The sequence below is a fragment of the Malaclemys terrapin genome, chromosome 1 (genome assembly GCF_027887155.1).
Source record: "Malaclemys terrapin pileata isolate rMalTer1 chromosome 1, rMalTer1.hap1, whole genome shotgun sequence".
In the NCBI taxonomy this organism is placed as follows: domain Eukaryota; kingdom Metazoa; phylum Chordata; order Testudines; family Emydidae; genus Malaclemys; species Malaclemys terrapin.
This window is the reverse complement of record NC_071505.1, coordinates 121,119,269-121,139,747: the sequence shown is the minus strand read 5'-3', so window position 1 is coordinate 121,139,747 and position 20,479 is coordinate 121,119,269. Positions and strand designations below refer to the sequence as shown.

The 20,479-nt window shown below is 40.5% G+C and overlaps 1 protein-coding gene across 2 annotated transcripts in view; it reads right to left on the bottom strand.

The window, feature by feature from the left end:
- Positions 1-1,798: 1,798 nt before the first annotated feature.
- The window catches only part of SSPN (sarcospan), a 33,448-nt gene continuing 14,767 nt past the window's right edge, over positions 1,799-20,479 (bottom strand). For both annotated transcript variants that reach the window (XM_054037134.1, XM_054037143.1), the window contains exons 2-3: positions 13,385-13,471; positions 1,799-9,509 (exon numbers count right to left, since the gene is read on the bottom strand). In XM_054037134.1, coding sequence (XP_053893109.1) covers positions 9,144-9,509; positions 13,385-13,471 — 453 coding nt within the window. In that variant the 3' untranslated portion in view covers positions 1,799-9,143. The remainder of the gene's footprint in view (positions 9,510-13,384; positions 13,472-20,479) is intronic.

The following is a 20,479-nucleotide window of genomic DNA, read 5'->3' as shown; positions in this document are numbered from 1 at the left end:
TTCACTTTCCTCCTCCCTCTCCTCCGGGAAAAAAACAACAACCACCCATCTTATTTCGTTTATTTGCTTTTTGGATTATGAAAACTTTTCTATACACATTCTGGCTGCTGTAATGTAAGCTGTGGCCCAGACCAGTGCCCAGAGAACTCAAGCATGGGGCGAGGAGAAGGCAGCACAAACATGGCTTAAAACCAACCTTCCCCATTACACCGCACCCCCCCACCTCCTGACTTGCACCAAGTGCTTCTCGCCTGGACCTCAAGCCACACACCATTTTCTCTCACATTTTTTATTAATATGTTTGAGGCCTGTTAAAAATGAGGCTTCTGGTTCTTGATGTCATCCTCTTCATTCCTCTTGAAATCATTCCCTAAAGTATATTCTCTAAAACCGTCAGAGGTTAAGCAAGTTCACTGGGAAACTGCACAGCTTCCTCCTGACCAGTAGATTTTCCTTGAGCCAATTTATTTTTATTTTAAATCATGCTTATTCGCTGCAACCAAGATAGTTTATATGCAGCCCAACACGTGTTTGCCGCTGCTAATGTCATTCCTCAGAACAGTTCATTTTCCCAAAACAAATACCAGCCAGGGCAGTGTATTTAACTGAAACGTCGCTCTTTTAACTCATGCCATTTCCAGTGGGGCCCCACCCAAACTCCGTTGAAATCACTGAGAGTCTTTCCAGTGATTTCAATCGGCTTTGGATCAGCCCCGTGCTTCTGATTCAGCTAACACATATTGATGCCAACAGGTTAGTCTGTGTTATTTAAGACTGTGCGCTAGGAAGCTGCTAGTTTCTAATCCCCAATGGAGCCAAACTTCAGTGCGTGACCCTGCGCATGACACTTGCCACCACATTTGTCATTTTTGGGGCAGGGGGGTGGAACAGCAGGAGCTTGGTGAAAACTACTAATGCTGAGGTATGCTGGGTAAATCTTTAAAAAAAAAATAAAGGAAATGCTTGTTATCACCTCACTATGTCAACATTTTGGATGATTTCAATGTAAACAGTTTGGGTTTTTTTCATTCTTATTTGCTGACATATTGACTAACATGACCAGAGAGCAAAGCAAGTATCCGTGGTTACTTTGTGTGTAATGAATGCAGAAGCCATGAGGTCTTGCAGAACTTAGTCAGCCTTGATGCCATAGTGATTGGTCACCAGTAACGCTCATGGGACCTGGCAGTGGTGGGAGTGTGCATTCTGCATGAATTCTTCCTTCCTGAACTCACTGTAACATACCTACCTAACATGGTGCCTCACGACCTTTGCCAAAGGAGTTCAATAACACCATCACTTCTGCGGCAACACCCCCTAAATATTCCAGGCTTAGCTCCACATTCCTTCTTACTCCAGGTAAAACTTCCACTGACTTTAATGGGAGGGTTGTCTGAGTCAGGATTGCAGTTCAGGTCCTTCTTGTTCTTCGAGTATATATACACACGGAGCTTCACATTCTGCTTCAATAAATGAAATGCACTCATACTGTATAATTAGCCTACAGGCCAGTGTAATCTTCAAGCGCTGGTTTCCTCTTCTGTTTGACAATTCACTATAAACAATAGTGTAATCATAAATTTAAGCAGATTCTTAGGATAGGGGATTCTCTTGGGAGATTTTACCATCCTGCAACTCTTCCAGCTATAAGTGTAGCTGCCCATACAAAGTCAATAGTATCCTAATTTTCTTTAAAACTGATTGCAGAATTTGTTGAAATAGACCACGGGGTGTTATGCAAAAGAAAAGTCCACTTGCCTTGGGAAACAGATAAAGAAAAAAAAATGCAGAAGCCAAATTGGAGCAAATGAAGATTTTATTAGAAATGCAGTAAAGATAAAAGTCTTTTTAAATCAGAGGCATAGCTTTTTACTATCAGAAGTCATAATTTTGTATTTATTTTTTGCACACAAGAACCTAAATCTGGAAACAGCTATCTTAACAAATAGAATTCATATGAATGTGACACAAACAACCAAAATTAGATTATAAAGCTTAATTTCAGTTAAAATATCAAAGGATATTGCTAAATAAAATGGATCGGCCAGCTCCTCGGCTGGTGTAGCTTTACCAGCGCTGCACAGAGTTACCCAGCTGAGAATCTGGCCCAGTGTAAGTTTGTTAAAATTCCTGACCCCCTGCTATTAGTAACACTTTAGGTAAATGAAACTGGATGAGTTATTTTAAAAACTAATTCTTCTTTTTACCATGTATGTTGCTTTTTTTTTTTTTTTTTTTTAAAACAACTAGACTTGGACAGTGAAAGTAGACCGGACAGTTTCACTCTCCAGTCTGTTTCAGTTGCTGGTTCTTTTATGCTGGCCCAGTGCTCTTGCATTTGGATTCACATCACTGGGGCGGGGGGCGCAGAATGTTCAAATTATTTAAAAAAATATTTTCATTGCAGCATTTTTAGAAACATTTCATTAGGGCCAGATCCTCAGCTGGAGTAAACTGGTGTTGCTCTGTTGAAGTCAATGGAGCTAGACTGAGTCACATCAGTTGAGGATCTGGCCCTTACACAATCATTGGGCCATATACCCAAGAGGTGTTAAGCATCTGCAACGCTCACTGAAGGCTCATCAAGTTTTGTAACTCTTCCCCCCATTCAACCTTCCCCATCCCCAATTGTTTAACACAGTCTAAATCTGGGGTAAAAAGTACATGGCACTGCCCTTTTAATTTTGCCTTCTGTTGATTTTAACATAACGTGCCAGAAAACACCTGGAGATCCTTTCTATACATATGTGTAACTCCAATTTAAGTCCACACGAGTTGCATACACATCTTTATGGGCTGACGACGGCCCTGTGTTAGAATCAGGGCTATTTTTCTATGAGGATTTGCAGCACGCTGCAGAGCATCATCACTTACATGACCAGGAAGGAAGAGATGGAAACTCTCTTCCCCTCAAAGCTCCCAGTGAAATCTATGGGAGCCATGCAGATGCATGCCAGGCAAAACTGGATCCCAAACTGACAGGCTTCTTTAAGGGAGAGCTCACTACTGAGCCCATTCTAGCTGTATCCACCAGGAGCAGCTGAGTATAGGGCAAATATTCAGTATAGATTTCTTTTAGGTACAGTTTTGGCAAAGGAGAAATCCTGTGTTATATCCATATTCTATTAACTTTGGAATTTTTCAGAGAAGATTCTCTTTGCACAACTGAGTGAAGCTCAGATGAAAACTGGCTTGCTAAAATATTCCATTTCTAATATAACCAGGGCCCTCAATGCTGCTGAGCTCTGCCTTAATCCGTGTCATTCTCCATACATCCAGTAACTTGAGGTCAGCACAGTGCTTGTCATTCATAATAGATCTGACTGAAGGATGTGTGTGTATTCAAGTCACCTTCTGCAGATTATTCCCCCAGCTCACTTTCTGTTCCCATTTGTCTGCACATTAGCAACCCAACCTTCTAACATTTATGCAATGTGCTAACCTGGAGACAGTGGCAGGAATATCGGAGCGCAAATGAGCATTAACTCCTGTCAGCTGAGAATCCAGTTTTTGAAGTAGACACTAATTTGTGAGTTTTGATGTATCTCAGCTCATACTCTATCTACAGTCAGTCACTTTAAGCACACTTTAATAGCTGTGCTCAAATGTAGACAGCTTCACGGAATATGGAAGCATTATGTTAACACATGAAATATGCATTATACATATCTCCTTTTAAATAAAACCAACCCAAAATACATTTAAATGAATCTTTTAACTGTTTCTTCAGACAAAGGCATAACATTACACACACCAATACCCCCCCCAATCAATACAAAGCTTTGTTTATATTTGTATATATTTGTATAGACTGAACTTTCAAACTACAGATTTGAATTGTACAAGTGGATAAACATTAGTGATCACTGGGTATTGTAGGGGGAAAAATGCTATGGTAATAACTATAGACTGGACATAAGAAGGCATCACAATTAATAATTCCAGATAACTATAGCACCTGTAGCAAGCTAAGGTAAGCACATGTTAGTAACAGATACAGCTTTGTAAAAATGTCAGCAAAAGTTAGCTAAAGATACAGTTCCAACCTGTTATAACTGGTCAGAGATCTTTGATTAGCAGAGTAAAAACATGGAGTTCTTTCATGATTTATGATACAGGAAGATGCAGGGCCAGATTCTGGAGTTCACCAGAGTTATGCTGATTTACCCTAATTGATGATCTGGTCCACACATTATATTTCTCTCTCTCTCTCATAGATGTATATATATATATATATATATATATATATATAAAGTATTATAGAAAGCCACAATGTACATACTGGCAATAGTGTTCTGTCTCCTTAAGGAGGTTTTTAAACTTCATGCTTAAATAGCGCATTACTGTTGTTCCTCAGTGTCTCCCTTGAATACCCCCCTACCCACACACTTTACTAATATCTAAAAACATTTTCCAGACATAAGCATGTGTGGGTGTATGGAGGGAGTGTATGAAAATTTCAAGGGGACCTGACATCCCAGGCTTAAATATAGAATATATGCATAGCGGCTTCTAACACACAAACATAATGGTTTCTGATTTTAGAAGCCCCAAGGCAACATTATACAATTTAGCAGACACAGTAGATGAAAAAGTTAGTCCTAGTACTTAACTACAGTTTCCAGAGCTCTTGTGTAGCTCTCTGTTTTAGGCAAAGCTCCAAGAAGCTGCCCTCACAGAGCTAAATGGAGCTGGCAAGGCTCAGATGGTGATCACGTGAAGGCACAGTCAGATAGTGGGCTTGCTTACAATGTCTGTATGTTTCGGCTGCTATGTTCCTCATCTGTCACGTAAAGCCAAATCGTGGCAGTTCCCCTTCCTCCAAAGTCTAGTTTCATTTTAGTACTAGTGGAGGAGGATTGTGCAAATCTCAGCGTTTTATGGCTTATAAGAAACAGTCACTGCCTTGGTTCATGGTCAGTTTTAGAATGTGACATTTTGCTAAGTATTATGCTATGTATCTCAGTTCCTTTTTTGTTGTCCTTATTATAACTCCAGTATTTGCATAATACAACATCAAAATACCTCAAACCCAGAGCAAAGCTGATGCTTTTTTATATGTTATGCATGCAACATCTCTGCTTACATGTGTTCTGGGGACTGCTTGCATGACTAAGGGATTAAAGAACCAGGCCCCAGCCTTATGGAAAAGTCCAGCTGAATTTAATAGAAAATGAAGATCTTAAGTTTGGCAACAGAATGCAATGGAGAATTATACCCCACTGCTATAGTTCTGTAAAATGGTCTGAAACAGGCTATAGAAAGATCTCATTCTCCATGAAATTTTCATGTACAGTAAGGGCCCATTAACAGTATAAAGGGGCCATAAAGTAACCACAAACATAATTTATGCATTCTTTAAGGCCCGTTTATACTGACAGAACAATGGAAAGTGGTGATAGTATAAATGAGAATCAGGTCTACATTTTGAGAGTAGACTATATAAACCTTTCTCAATTCCTGTGCAATCATATTGGTTTAAAGCAACAGAGGGTCCTATGGCACCTTTGATCTCTATGCAGCAGATCAAACTCAGTCTCAAAGGTGCCACAGGACACTCTGTTGCTTTTTACAGATTCAGACTAACATGGCTACTCCTCTGATACATATTGATTTAATCACTATCCAGTTTTAGTGGGCTTTTCCAGAGGATTCATTACCAGGACTGATTTTTTTTTTTCCTTCACACCTCTTTGATAGTTTGCAAGAGCTTTAGGTCCCAATCATCCCCCCATTGAAGTCCAGGTGAATTTTTGCTTCCTATTCGCTTTCACTGGAGCAGGATCTGCCACTTTCTGAAGACTCTAGATAAAGAACTTCTTATTTTTGCTCTATCAAAGTTCTCAGGATTTCATGTCTGGAACAAAATGCATATTGTAAAACCACGGCCAGGAGACAGCTGGTTCAAAATAGCTCCTGTGGCTGTTTCCTGGTATGACCTCTATGTTCTGGATGTATGATAGATAGAAGTTATAATTTGCTAGTTCAAAATAGCTATTAAGCAGTAAATATTTTAATAATATACATGATCAATATTGTTCCCCCCCCCCTTTTAGAGCAAAGGGTTAAGCTGCAATGCACTGTTTAACATACTGAATTTTACTATGGATTTTAAAAATATAGGTGGGCTGCTATTAGAATACACAGAGTTCTAGGGAACAGGCATTTTTTCCAATACATTCATTGTATTTTCTGTAGCCACCCTCAGATCTTTCACAGCAAATGTGTGTTGTCCCTCATCATTCTGATGGATTCAGTGGTGCTGAAGGGTGCCAACCTATTTAAATCATTGGATTGTGGCTGGAGCCCTCTATGCAGCAGGTCGCCTCCCCCTCCGCCCTTCACATAAGGGAGGAGGCGCAGGACCTAAGAGATTGCAGTGAACAAAAAATGAAAACAAGGGATTGGGATGAAGGTCAAAGGATTAAAACTGACAGAGCTGGAGAATGACCATTTAGCCATAGTGGAAATACAGCACAGGCAGCAGCAGATCAAACTTCCCATCCTTCCCACTCAGCCTCGTGTGAAGTGAGAGGGTTGGTCAGTCTCCATGTCTATTCAGTCCTTGGCCTTGCCCCTGAGAGTGCTAGAGATACCAAAGGGTGCTGGCTTTAGTGGTAGCAGCTCTCACTCTTTGAGCGATCCCCTTTAAAACAGTTTAACAAAACCCTTTTCACAAAACTAAAATAATTCAGTTATTCTCACCGCCACTACTTCTTCCCTGGCCAATAAAATCCCCTGGACGTTTGGTAAGACACCAGCCTGGATAAAGGCATCTTTTGAACAATGGGAGTAAAATGCTTGTATTTCCCACCAAAAATTGTAGGTAGCATTTTCAAAAGTGCCCAAATGAACAAGACTGAGATTCCTGAGTGCCTAAGTCCCTTTTGAAAAATGTTACCCCACAGCTGGAACGGAGCAGCCCTGAGAGCGAGCTGTCAGGACTGCTGTGGGGCCCCATCCTCTGGATCTCCAGGGGCCGCCCATTTTGAGGGGTGAACCCTGCCCTCTTTTTTGTCTCTGGACTGTGCTGGCAAGGAGGAAAGGTTACTTCCACATATGCATCTCCTTTGGGATGCTAAATATTCCATGGAGCCACATGCAATGGCTATTCAGATGTATGGATCAAGCAACTCCCACTGACATCAATAAGATACTTTCCACTAACATCAAGGAGGGATGGATCGGTCCCCAAATGGTGGTGATGGTGGACCCCGAATCAATTATTTTGATTGAATTCCACTGTATCTGGCTTCTTCCCAAGGTTGGCATTACCACAGCTTTATCTGAAGACCGTTTGGGAGTCAGATTTGCTGTTTAGAGTGCACCAGTTTACCTGCACAGTTAATGCTGATGCAAAATTGTACCCCCAAGTACTTGTGCCTGTAGGTTTGTGGGCACGAAAAGGGAGGCCAGGTTGAGGCGGGTCTCAAAAAAACTACACTTTTGGAGTTAACATTTTTCATAAGTGGTTAAGAGCCAGATGCCCAAAGGCATTTAGGCACCTAATTCCCACTGACTTCAATGGGTGATAAGTGTCCAAATACCTTTGCAGGTCTCAGCCTATGTGACTTAGGAGCCTTAGTCACATTTTCAAAAGTGACATAAGCACCTAGCAAGCTTAAGTCTCATTGCAAGTCAAGGGGATTTATGCTCCTAAGAGCCTAAATCACTTTTGACATTGGGACTGAAGCACATAAGTCATGTAGGCACTTCTGAAAATGCTACCTCTTAAGTTATTCTCCCTCCCCTTCCTACAGAAGCTGTTGTACAGTTTTGCTGATACACAATGATGGCTTTATTGCACCCAAATGGTGGAGTCACTTCAGTCGGGATGAGAGATCTCTACATATGCAGGGCAAGATTCTCCACTGCCTTGGCCCTTGCCCTTTGTGCATCTGTGCAAAGTACTACCAAATCAGAAGTCTTTGTTCACTCTCAGAAGTTTTGTATCTGCTTTACAGAGGCGCAAATGACTATACAAGGAGCAAATCAGTAGAGAATCAGGCCCATAAACTGTAAAGCACTTTTGGATCTTAACCTTTGGGATACAAACCACTATTTAAATGCAGTTTGCAATGAATGATTGATTATCTTCACCACCACTCATTAGGAAATCATTGTGCTCTTGTACTCGTAGATTATGTTCTTAGGACACTGGCAATACCTTCTCGGGGTGGTGGGGGGCTTTCTATTTATGCAGTGATACATCTTTCAGAGTTTTTGGGACAAATCCATCCCTGGTGCAACTCTATTGTCTTCACAGGAAGTACGTCAAGAAGGTATTTGGCCTGCTGCATTTGGAGGAAAGTAGAACTGGAGTAATAGGTAAACATCCTTTTTGTATGCAGTGCTATTACAATCATGTTGATACAGGCTTTCCAAAAGCCACTAGCTATTCGGGAGCTTCAGTGTTAGGTGTCCAGCTTGAGGGACCTTACATTGGTTTGATTTTCAGAAAATGCTGAGCATCACTCCTGGAAAATCAGGCCCATTTAAGGGATCTCATTAGGCCCTTTTGAAAACCTTGACTAGAGTTTATACTGTTACCAGCAATAGATTCTCATTTGTTGCTGGTCTTAGTTTGCATTTGGAAGGGTCTCAAACTTCCCTCGCTGCTCACACATATACAGTAAATCCCAGTAATGATAATGTGGGATATCCAAGAGCACAACTCCCTAAGCATGACTGGAATAATTTCACTTAAACAGTCTGGACCAGATCCATCCTCAGCTGGTGTAAATCAGCATAGCTCCATTGACGTCAATGGAACAGACAGATTGACACCAACCAAGAATCTGGCCCATGGTTTGTTACCATATATAGCTCAGCAGAGGAATCCTAGTAATGATCAAAACTGCTTTTGTCTATGCCTATTAAAGATGCTTTTTGGAGACTATTTGTACAGCCACATCTTTAGAATTTTTGTGATACATCTAGCTCTTCCCATAAGGGCCCTTGGCAATAGCGGCCATAAAAATTGCTCTTCAAATGACTGAAAAATATAAATATATTAATTAAAAATGTGTGAATGGTTGTCTTTGTCAAAAAATCTTTAAACACTGATCTATTTGCAGTTTCTACGGTGGTAATAGCCTGACATTTGTTATTCACTCTCTATAAAACAAACCAAAACCACCCCCCTATACTTTCTGTTGTTGGATTTCAGTACCAGTTAATGAGTGTAACCGAACGCCCACAAAAAAGACCTGGTATCTGTGTTTCCACATCACAAAGCACGCCAACAAACACACAATGGCTGTGATCAGATTAAGAACCATCTGCAGTAGCAGATACAGATTGAAAGTGCTAGTGACACTGGTACAATCAGATACATCCTGGTAAACGAAGGTCCTACTGAGGGGATCTGAAGTGTCCAGTTTGCACTGGCAAGAGTCGAGGACGGCATCACAGGTAAACTGTGTAATCTGTGAATGATGATGTGCAACAAAAGCCACTGCCAGAACACAGGTAATCAGACTCAGGGTGCTCAGTAGAAAGTACATCAGCTGAAATAAAGCAAAAAAGAAAAACATTCTTTTCCAGCTACACAGAGAACGGGGCATATAACCAACACATGCACCGATCTTTCCAGTAAAAGTGTGCATTTGACGGACGGTTTATACATTTCAAGCTCATTAGTTGCAATAAATATGTAATTCTGGGTTGATGCCGACCTGTGGGTGCTAAAAGCAGTTGCAAGTACATCAGCCCTCCAAAGGCATATTTTACTTACTTCATATGAGGGTTGGAATATAATTTTTAGAACAGACCTGTTAAAAATAATATCAAGGAGTCTAACTTTTTACAAAGCTGCATGCTTAATGGAGCAGGGTGCACTTTTATGGTATTGTTCATGCCGCTTTGACTAGAGTTGCAACAGCCACATATTCAGGTAAGGTAACTTGGTGTTGCTCTGCTGAAGTCAATGGAGCCCCAGCGATTTACACCAGCTGAGGCGCTAGCCTCAAATATTTAATGGCAAGCGGTGGTGCATACAAAAGTGCTGTCATTATGCCACTGACATAAAGGGTCTCTTAAAATTACAGGAACGACTTTGTGCATGCATCTACATATGGCTATGTTTTGCACACAGAAAAGAATCGGACTCGTGCAGGCATATTGGGGAGCTAGGTGTCTAATAACCTGAGTGGGGACTGCAAGGGCACTTTGCTTGAACTCATCTGAGGTTCCATGTGGAAAATAATGATTACTACAAAACAGGTACACAAACTTATGAGAGTAAATTTGTGCCTCACACAGAGGCCCCTTTGGAATTCTGGCCCAGGAAGGTAAAAGAGAAGATTTCAAAGGCACAGAAGGAAGTTAAGTTGCCATTACTCTCTAAGGCTGCCACTTGCATGGAATAACAAGGATAGAGTCCTTCTTTAGTCCCAGAGGGAAATGTAATTATTTGGGGCCTGGTCCTGAAATCTGCTCCATGTGGATGGAATTCTGATATCCCTGTGAGATCATTCAGAGCTCCAATCACTTCAGGTTGCAGGAGTGGAGCTTTGATTATTATATGGTATGGAATTTCCTGACATTTGAGTTCTGGATCTGGCAATTTTTGTATTGCACTCACACTACTTTTTGGGAATATATGTATTCAAATATAACTGTGCATGGTGTCAATATCATTTCTGGTTTTGCTGAGCAGGATGGAGACATTTATTTTTCTTGGCTTCTTACCTATCTGTCAGCAACATGGCCTGGTTGGGAATTGGTTATTTTAAATAAAGAGGCTTTTTTTATTTTTTATTTTTATTAAACCTCTGCACCATAAGCAAACTATCAATACATAAGCATTTTTTATTGCCATGAAGCTCTAGGGATGTATGTTTTGATAAAATCCACTCTCTGGGTATATTTGTCTTTGATTCACACTGTAAATCTATCTTCCCATACATGTGTCAGTTTGGGGGAAAATATAGTAGGGCTATAGGAGATATCAAAGCAATATATTCCTTCTGTCCCCAAAATAACTGAATTCAAGATATCTAGATCTTCATTTAGACGCCATGGCTTCTATTAAGTTTAATGACTCTCCCTGCAGCCTTAAACTTAGGGCAATTTCTAAATGAAGGTGGCTTTTATTAAATTTAATTACATTCCCCCTGAAGCTTTCATGGTAAAAGGCCCACAGTAAAAGTGAATTTACAAAATGAGGACAGCTCCTATTAAAAACTGCATGGTAAAGGGGGCAGCTATTAATTGAGGGCAGTCTCTACACAAAGATATATGGTAATTTATGAGCACGTGATAATATTTCAAAAGATGACGTAAACATTTTTAAAGGGAAAAGCATGATGGCAACAGATAATTGCAGTAATGTTGATATTCATGAGGGAACCAATTTTGATCGATTATCCTGATGTAAATCTGTGGCAACCCCACTGAATGGAATGGAGAGTAGAATATGACCTCATTACATGAATTTTTAAGCCTGTATGTACCACGGCTCTGATTCTGCATTGATTTGCACTGCACGCAGATATCAACACCTACAAAAAGTGAATGGAGAATGGCATCAAATCAATAAATAATCTAGACAGTACTTCTGGTATGGTCACATGTATTTGCATGTTATGCACCGAAATAAATACAGTAATTAAAATGATGCCATACATGAAAGAAATCTGAGGTTTCCTTTCAAATGCAAAAGTCTCCAGGCAGCCCCTGTAGCAATCAGCTAAGATGCACAGAGTCATATGGGGGCATTAGGCAATTGACAAACAGCTATTATCCTCACGTGGTGTTTGCAGAGGAATTTCCTTCGCAAACAGATGAAAATGAACACATTTCTAAATATCAAAGGTGAGTCCAAAGAAAGTGCTGCCTGGGAAGGAGCACAAGGCAGTGAGTGCACAGATCCCATCAGCAGGCTAATCACATGACAGACCCAGAGGCAACTCCAAAACAACAAATACAACTGCTTAGGGAGTTCTGCCAAGGAGCTGGAATTTGTCCCCGGAAAAACGTTTTTCACCCCTTGAGAGATATACAGGCCCTCTGATTGCTATCTAAATAGAAGGAGAAAGGAAGGAATGGGGGAAGTGACATACCCTGATTAGGTACAGTGAATGGTAGGTCACATACATTTTCCTATATGATGAACCCAAAGAAGGAAAGGTTTTAGAATATTTACTGATAAGAAAATTATATTTTTGTTACACGTCAGGGAAATAAACAACAACTCAGTTAAGATGCATTGTGTCCTGCATGGGAAAGTCCTGTACTCTTAAGGATTAAACCAGTCAGATTCCATAGAAAGTACTCCAAACCGCTGCAGAAGTTAGTAGGGAGCCCTTTCTAAGAGTTAGGGCAGCTTGAACTATAAGCCCATGAAGAAGGGCTAAAGGATATCAGAGCCGCACTTTATACCCGTGTAAGTGCTATCTGGTGCAGGTAGCTCTGCCTCCCGTGTCTTTTCAAATCTTCCCCTTGGACTTTTATTCCTTTTCCTTTTCCATTTAATTCTTTCCACTTATTATTTCACACCAGCACAATAACAAGAGCCTTCGAAATAAAAGTAATCTGGAGAAAAGCTGCTACAACACTCCCACTGGAAGAAAAAATTTGGTGTGCCTCAGAGTGAAATTCATCTTCATGCAGAGGGTCAATATGAGGCCAATGGATGCCATAAATACCACGCAAGTGCTGTTTTGAGAACTTAAATGGGACATCAGTGGTGCATAGTCCTTGTGTTGCTCCTATGCATAGGGGTGGATTTCATCCTTGGAACACTGACTAAATATCTGTGATACCTGACACAATATGAAGAAAGGCTACAGAGTTTAGATGGGTTTACTATATATCTTTGGTATGTGGGTGGGTGGGCAAGTAGGGGTCTTCCCCCAAGCCTTTTAACTTACACATGCACGTGCAGTCAGCATCTAATTTTATGGTAAGAGGGAAACTGCATACTAGGCGGGACTTGAAATCCATCATAAAATGTCAGAAATAGATACAGTAAATCCCTATTTATCTGAATCCCTTTAATATGAAATTCTCGCTTATCCTGATAACTGTGAGGTTTCCCCTTACCCAGTAACCCCCTCAGTTTTTGAACCCTTGAGCCCATTTATCCAAGTGTCTTTGATATTCCCCAAAATGTTGCAGATAATTAGGCTCTTACCTGAAAATAAAGTATTTATCATCTTGACCTAGAATTCCTCTTTTACACAGACTGCAGATATGCAGGGTATAGTATAAATCCTCCTAAGCATTTGTTTGATTGTTGGCATTTTCTAGACTGCCAATATAAGGGTTACATTTTTGCAAATTTCAAGCACAATCTGGCTTTCTTTTATAAGGGGAAATTATCCAGTACAGCAGCTTGTGATTTTATATATATCAAGATTAAAAAAAAATTATACTGTACCTTTATGGCAAACTGGAAACATGTCTTCTCCTCAGGCTGATATGAAACACAAAGCATCACCATTCCCACTAAGGCCACCACACAGACCTGCAAAGGTGTAGATTTAAAGGGACAATGTCAAGATAAAGATCTTATTTTTCCAAACAAAAATGTCCTGTCTGTATTAGCAGCACCTTAAAATAAAATAAGTTTTAAAATGTAATAACCTCGTTGTGGTACTTATATGGCCCCATAGCACCTGAGTGCCTCACAATCCTACAACACCCCTCTGAGGAATGTTTATCCTCACTACACTCCTGTGAGGTAGGGCAGTGCTGTTATGTCCATTTTACATATGGGAACTGAGGCACAGATAGGCTAAGTGACTTACTTAAGATCACAGAGGAAGTCTGTGAATGAGCAGGTCTCACAAGTCCAAGGCTAGAACTCTAACTACTGGGACATACGTCTTCTTCAAATTTAGCTGAAAGTTTTCAAATTTGAAATCTTAAAGTTAGTCTCCCTCAATCCATATTAAGGCATCTAAATTAATGGCCTGGTTGTCAGAGGTGTTGAGCACTCACCACTCCAACTGGAGTCAATGGAAGCTGCTTGGCTCACCATTTTTGAAAGTCAGGATTCTTATTTAGCGGGCTAAACATTTAGGGCCTAACTTTAGGCGCTCAGATTTGGAAACCTTGGCCTTAGTTTACATGGCTCCATTTATGCTTGTTGTTTACATTTTGGACTTCATTCAGCTAATGTAGCAAAACTAGACAGTTTATTTATTTGTAAAAAATTTAACTCAACACAACAGTTATAACTCAAAAAGGGAGAAATGCCAGAGATTCCATCAAACCTACACAGGGCTTGGCTATTGGTTTTACATGGAAAGTGCTCAGATACTAGATAGAGGGATACTAACTTTTGGGATTGAATTCTGGATAGTCCTGTGTAGGTAGAGAACACACAGGATCCAGGCAAAATTTTGCCCCTATTACTCCTAAAATTCCATGTCAGCCAGCTAGTGTGTCCAATGACATTCCACAGATATATCTGGGGTAGACAGGAAAGTTGGGGCATAGCCAACTTGCCATGCTCCTTGAACATCTGCTACTAGCAGGTGCAGATGAGCAGAAGCAGCTTGTTTTTGAAGCATCCATTGCTTAGTGCGCTCCCTGACATCCCATGGGCCACTATTTCTTATTTGCCCTTCACAGGCAGAAAGGTTCAGAAAAACCTTCGGCTAGTTGCTCTGCTCCACTCCCTTTTCCAGCACTCTTCCCAGGAGACATACCAGAATGTAGTCTTTTGTTTAGGGGCTTGTCTATGCACAGAAGTTTCACCAGTTTCCATTTTTTTAAACCAAATTTGGTTAAACCAAAAAAAACCCCCAACAATCTTGTTTGGACTCACTTATTTTAGTTTAAAAGAAGCTTATTTTGGCTTAGCTTAAAACCTGTCCTAATCAATGTAAACTTAATTTGATATAAGCCCAGTGTAGATGGATTTAAAATGGATTTGCAAAAGTTAAACTCTTCTTCTTCTTCTTCTTCACCTTGTGCCATCAATCGGGGATCACCTTGTCCCATCAAGTCTTCATCTCCAAGTGTATTTTCCAAACCAGCCTTCTTCTTGCCCTCATTCAGTATCTCAAACCACCTTTCTCTAGGTTCTCCTTGTGATCTTTGTCCTGGACTATATCTCATGTACTCTCTGGCCAACATATCCCACATCCTGTAGTCTCACATGACCCAGCCATCTCAGCTGATACTCTCTCAGCTTTTCAGCAATAGGGGCTATGTGCATCATGACTAGTACTGTTCAGTTGTGTAACCTATCAGTTCTCATCTTATCCAGATTCCACCAGAGCACTCATTTTGGCAGTGTGAAGTAATTGTTCTTCTCTCTTCCTCATGGGCCAACATTTAAACTGTATATCATGGCTGGCTTAATCATGATCTTATACACTTTGTTCTTTAGTTTACTTGGCATATTCTTATCACAGAGAATTCCCTCCATTTATACCAAAATGCACTTCAGATGGCTTCTAACATCCACAACCAAATTCCCATCATGACACAACACTGAAGTGAGGTATTTAAATTGTTGCACAGACTTAAAGCTAGATGATATAGAGTTAATTGGCTTCTTGTTGTCCCCCTTATTGAAATGTATGTATTCAGTCTTTTGTCACCTGATTCATAAGCCATTGTCTTCTAATGCAGCCCTCCATAGTTTGAGGCCCTTTTTCAGTTTGTATTTATCTTCATGGCATAAAAACTATCATTGGCAAAAAGCATGGTGCATGGAATCTCTCCCCTAGCCTTCTGCATCAAGTGGTCCATTACAATCACAAATAGGAATGGGCTAAAGGTTGTTCCTTGATGTAGACCTATCCTTACAGTGAAAGGCTTACTGTAGACACAGCTGCTTCTCTCTACTGTTGTGCTACCCTCGTACGTGTCCATGATAGTCTGAACATATGCCTCTGGCAGATTGCATGACAGAAGGTACCACCATAACAATTGCCTAGGAACTCAGTCATAAATCTTCAAATCCACAACACTCAATTCCTTGAGTATCTGCTGCCATATTCAGGCTACAAATCTTGCATACATTGTTGACCTTCCTGGCATAAACCTGAATTGGTTGTTGATTACTTGATGCTCCAGCTCCTCCTGATGTCTTTTCTCAATGATTCTCTCCAGCCATTTCATCATGTGACTCATTAACTTGATGAGTCAGTAATTACTACATTCTGGCACATCTCCTTTACACTTGAAGATAGGGACCAATGTGCTCTTCCTCCATTCATCAGGCATTTTTCCAAGATGGAGAATTAAGCAGAAAAAGTTCACCATCACTCCCTCATGGCCTAATGCTTTAAATGCCTCAACTGGTACACTGTCTGATCCCACTGTCTTCCCCACTTTCATCATCATTAGCGCTGTCTGAGTCTCCACCATGGAGATAGATCTTATGAGGTTGTTGCTTGAGCATACTTCCCTCAAGGGTTTTTACATGTTGTGGTACTTATCTTCCACCAGCACTCTTTCATTTTAATCTCTGACAGACTTCACAGCTCCCAAGTCCTCTGCTCTTCTTTGCCTGATCTTGGCTAATCTATATATATTCCTTTTTTCCCCTTCCTTCATTAGTAGTCCTGCGTATAACACTTTAAATGCCTGGCCTTTAGCTTCTCCAGCTGCTGTTTTTGGCATTTTCTTTACCAGCTTGTATTTCTCAGAACCTTTCACCATTCTTATTTTCTGCCATCACTTAAATCTGCAGATTGTTGGACCGCTACCACAGCTCCTTGCCAAGAAATTTCCCTTTTTTCATCTGGCCATGGGCAGCTTGTGAACGTTCTGTGATATGTTTGGACATTTTCCCCCAAACCTCATCAGTTTGGTCATGTCCAATCTCTGTAGAACCTCATCCTTACATCTCTAACTTCCCTATCTGTGAGTCTCCACCACTTTATTCTTTCTTCCACAACTCGTCTTTTGTCCCCCACTAACCTTTTCACTCAGAAGTCCATTAGAAGGAAATCTATGTTGCTCCCCAATCTGCTGTCCTGGGATCACTTTACAGCCTCTCGTGTGTTTGAGATCTCTTCCTCTTGTCAGGAAGAAATTGATCTGGGACCTATTGGAACAGCTCTTGTACATAATTAAGTGCTTCCCCTTCTTTACAAAGCATGTATTGGCAACAAACAGGCCATGGGCTCTAGCTAACTCTTAAGATTTTCTACCAACTTCATTTCTGGTTCCAAAGCCTTATCGTCTGTGACAATCGTCATAGCCCTCACTGTGTTCTCCCACATGTCCGTTGAGATCTGCTCTGATAATCAAGTACTCAGCTTGTGGTACTTCATTTGTCACTTGGTCCAGCGCTATCTGGAATTCCTCCTTTTCCTCAATTGTACGACTTGCGTACGTATCTGCATGTAACATGAAATATTTGTTTTCTGTTCAATGCCATTCTAACTTTCATTAGCCGGTCACTCTTTCTTTGCACTGCCTTATCCTGTAATATTTCTGCTTTGATTATTCCTACTTGCTATTGAGCCATGATTCTGAGCCATATGTTGTAACTCTCCTGATGTTCATGGATTCCAACCCCTTCCATTTGGTCTCTTGTATACAGACAATATGCACTCTTTCTTTTCAAGATCTCAGCAACTTCTCTAGATTTGCCAGTCACTGTTCCCACATTCAGGAGAACCACACATAGTTCTTTAGCTCATTTCTTTAGCCACATGCATGGGTAATCTTTTCCCATTTTCCACAGCTGTCGAGCAGAGCAGTCTCATATCACTTCTGGAGGATGCTCTAGCATTGTACCGATATACTCCCTGAAGATGAAGACCATAGAGCATGTGTGCGTGGCACAACTTCTACAAACTAGCTGGCTGGGCCCGATGTTCTCACTTTGAAATTGGACTCCCTTCTCATAGGTGGAATGCCTACTACAGCTAATGAGCTCCATCTGTTTGGAGCAACCTAGTCATAAGGCGCCAGACACCAGCCTTTCAACCCACGTCTTCAGTTAAGAACATCTCCACCATGAGAAGGCAAATATACCACACTGGCCATGTGAGGCATTTAAATAAATAAATAAATAAATAAATTTATTTCCTAGGGAGTGAGAGCTCATCCTCAAAACCACCTTGACATGAACATGACAATTCTTTAGTTTGCACCACTTTAACTAACTTTAGTTAAGTCAGTGTTGCTTTGCATGTAAATACACCTCTACCCAGATATAACGTGGCCCAATATAACATGAATTTGGATATAACACAGTAAAGGAGCGCTCCGGGGGAGTGGGGCTGCACGCTCCGGTGGATCAAAGCAAGTTCAATATAACGCAGTTAGATTTTTTGGATCCCGAGGACAGCATTATCTCGGGGTAGAAGTGTAACCTCTAAGCCTCCCCTCTGATTTGTGATAGCATTTTATTTTCTGTTTCTCCTGCATGAGCCATTGTATTGTGTTTGGGTTTCTAACAATACAGGAGAAAACTAATTTTAAGAATCTTGGACAATATTTGCAGGCCAGATCCTGAGATGTGTTGACCACCTGCAATTCCAACTGATTTCAGTGGGCCCCAAGTGCGAATAGAATTTGATCAGTGATCTCAAGGTGAGTTTCTATTTATACCATAAGTAACCACTGTCATCTCTCAAAAAGGATGGTTTAGGCTTGTAGGGATAGGATCCTGAATCTAAATACCACCTATCCTCTATGTTACAAGACGTCGGCTGGTTTTTTTATGTCATTAGCAAAGGCTGCAGAGTTTAACAGTAGTTGGCAACATTTCCTGTATGCCTGAATAGCATGGGTTAGAGCAGAGGCTTTCAAACTTTTCATACTGCGGACTACATCTTAACAAACAGCACATCTCTATCTGTTTGTGATTGCATTTCAGCCCAGTGGCAATGACAGTAATTGCTTATGCAGAACAGTAATAGGAAAGTATTTATGTACTGTCACGGTCCTTATTAGCAGTATTATTTATTTGCAGTAGCACTTACTACATGCTAGGCACTTTTCAGTCATTTACAAAGGACAGTACCTGCTCTGAACTCAGAATCTAGTGCAACAAGTATTCTTTTTTTTAAATGAAATTAATTACACTGTCTGCTTTTGCTCTTCAGGGTGGGCTCAGCCCTACGAGTTATACAGCATTCCTGTGAGGTGATTAAAATCCTCAACTTCAGTGTTACTTCAGTGAGAGAACTTAGCACCTCACCAGAAAGCTCACCTAACCCTAATCCTGCAGGATGCAAAGCTAGAACCATGTGACCAGCTCTCCATGGACCTCCAGCTTGAACGCTATAGAACCTATAGCAGTGGCTCTCAGACTTTCCAGACTACTGTGCCCCTTTCAAGAGTTCGATTTGTCTTGCGTACCCCCAATTTTCACTTCACCTAAAAACTACTTGCTTATAAAAAAAAAAAAAAAAGTCAGACATATAAATACAAAGTGTCCCAGCACACTATTACTGAAAAATTGCTGACTTTCTCATTTTTACCATATAATTATAAAATAAGTCAATTGGAATATAAATATTATACTTACATTTCAGTGTATAGTATATAGAGCAGTATAAACAAGTCATTGTCTGTATGAAAATTTAGTTTGTACTGACTTCGCTAGTGCTTTTTATATTGCCTGTTGTAGAACTAGGCAAATATCTAAATGAGCTGATGTACCGCCTGGAAGACCTCTAAGAACCCCCAGGGATACACGTACCCCTGGTTGAGAACCACAATACTCACACTTTCATCATATCAGTAAATGAAAGCAGGGGGAAAGATAAAACATTTTAAAAAGCTTTACTGCTGCCTAACAGGCTAAACACACCATGAAAAATGCACTCCCAATGCTGCCGCGTGTTCTTGGTACATGCTTATTGGAGTTTTGATGTCCCAAAGTTAACCCTTTACCTCTGATGTTCGTTGCAGCCTCTGTACTCAAGAGAATACAATGGCATTCTTTGGCATGCCAACATTCAAATCCCACAATTTTGGGCCTAGGCACAGAGGACGGAGTGGTCACCCGTAACCGTGGGATTAACATTTTTGTTTGTTAAATTAAAAACAACAAAAGTCCTCCAAAAGTAATATCTGCAGCATCTCACACACTCAGTATGATCTCAATTGTAGTAACTCACCTTTTAGTTCTAGAGAACCTACATCTTCTGTAATTATATTTTTAAGAGCCTGACCCAAGGTCTATTGAACTAAATGGGATTCTTTTAATTGATTTCCATGGGCTTTGGATCAGGTCCCAACAGACTGAATGATTTCAACTGGTCAAGTTTTTCTCCTAACTTCTAAATAAATGTTTAAAATAATCTGATTCTGAAACCTTTGAATGGAAATGTTCTATGTTTGTTTATGAAATTCCCACGTCTTAGGTTAGCCTTGTCAGATGTGAATCTGTGATCCCATCTTGTGACTTCCTTTAATCTTCTCATTCAAAGTCTCATTTGGTTTGGTGGGGCCTACTGCAAGTTCTTCATGTATCCTTGTTTTTGTTTGTTTTGATCAAGAATCATATGGGGAGGTGGGAGAGAAGAGAAGCCAAGGTCACTGGTGAGCA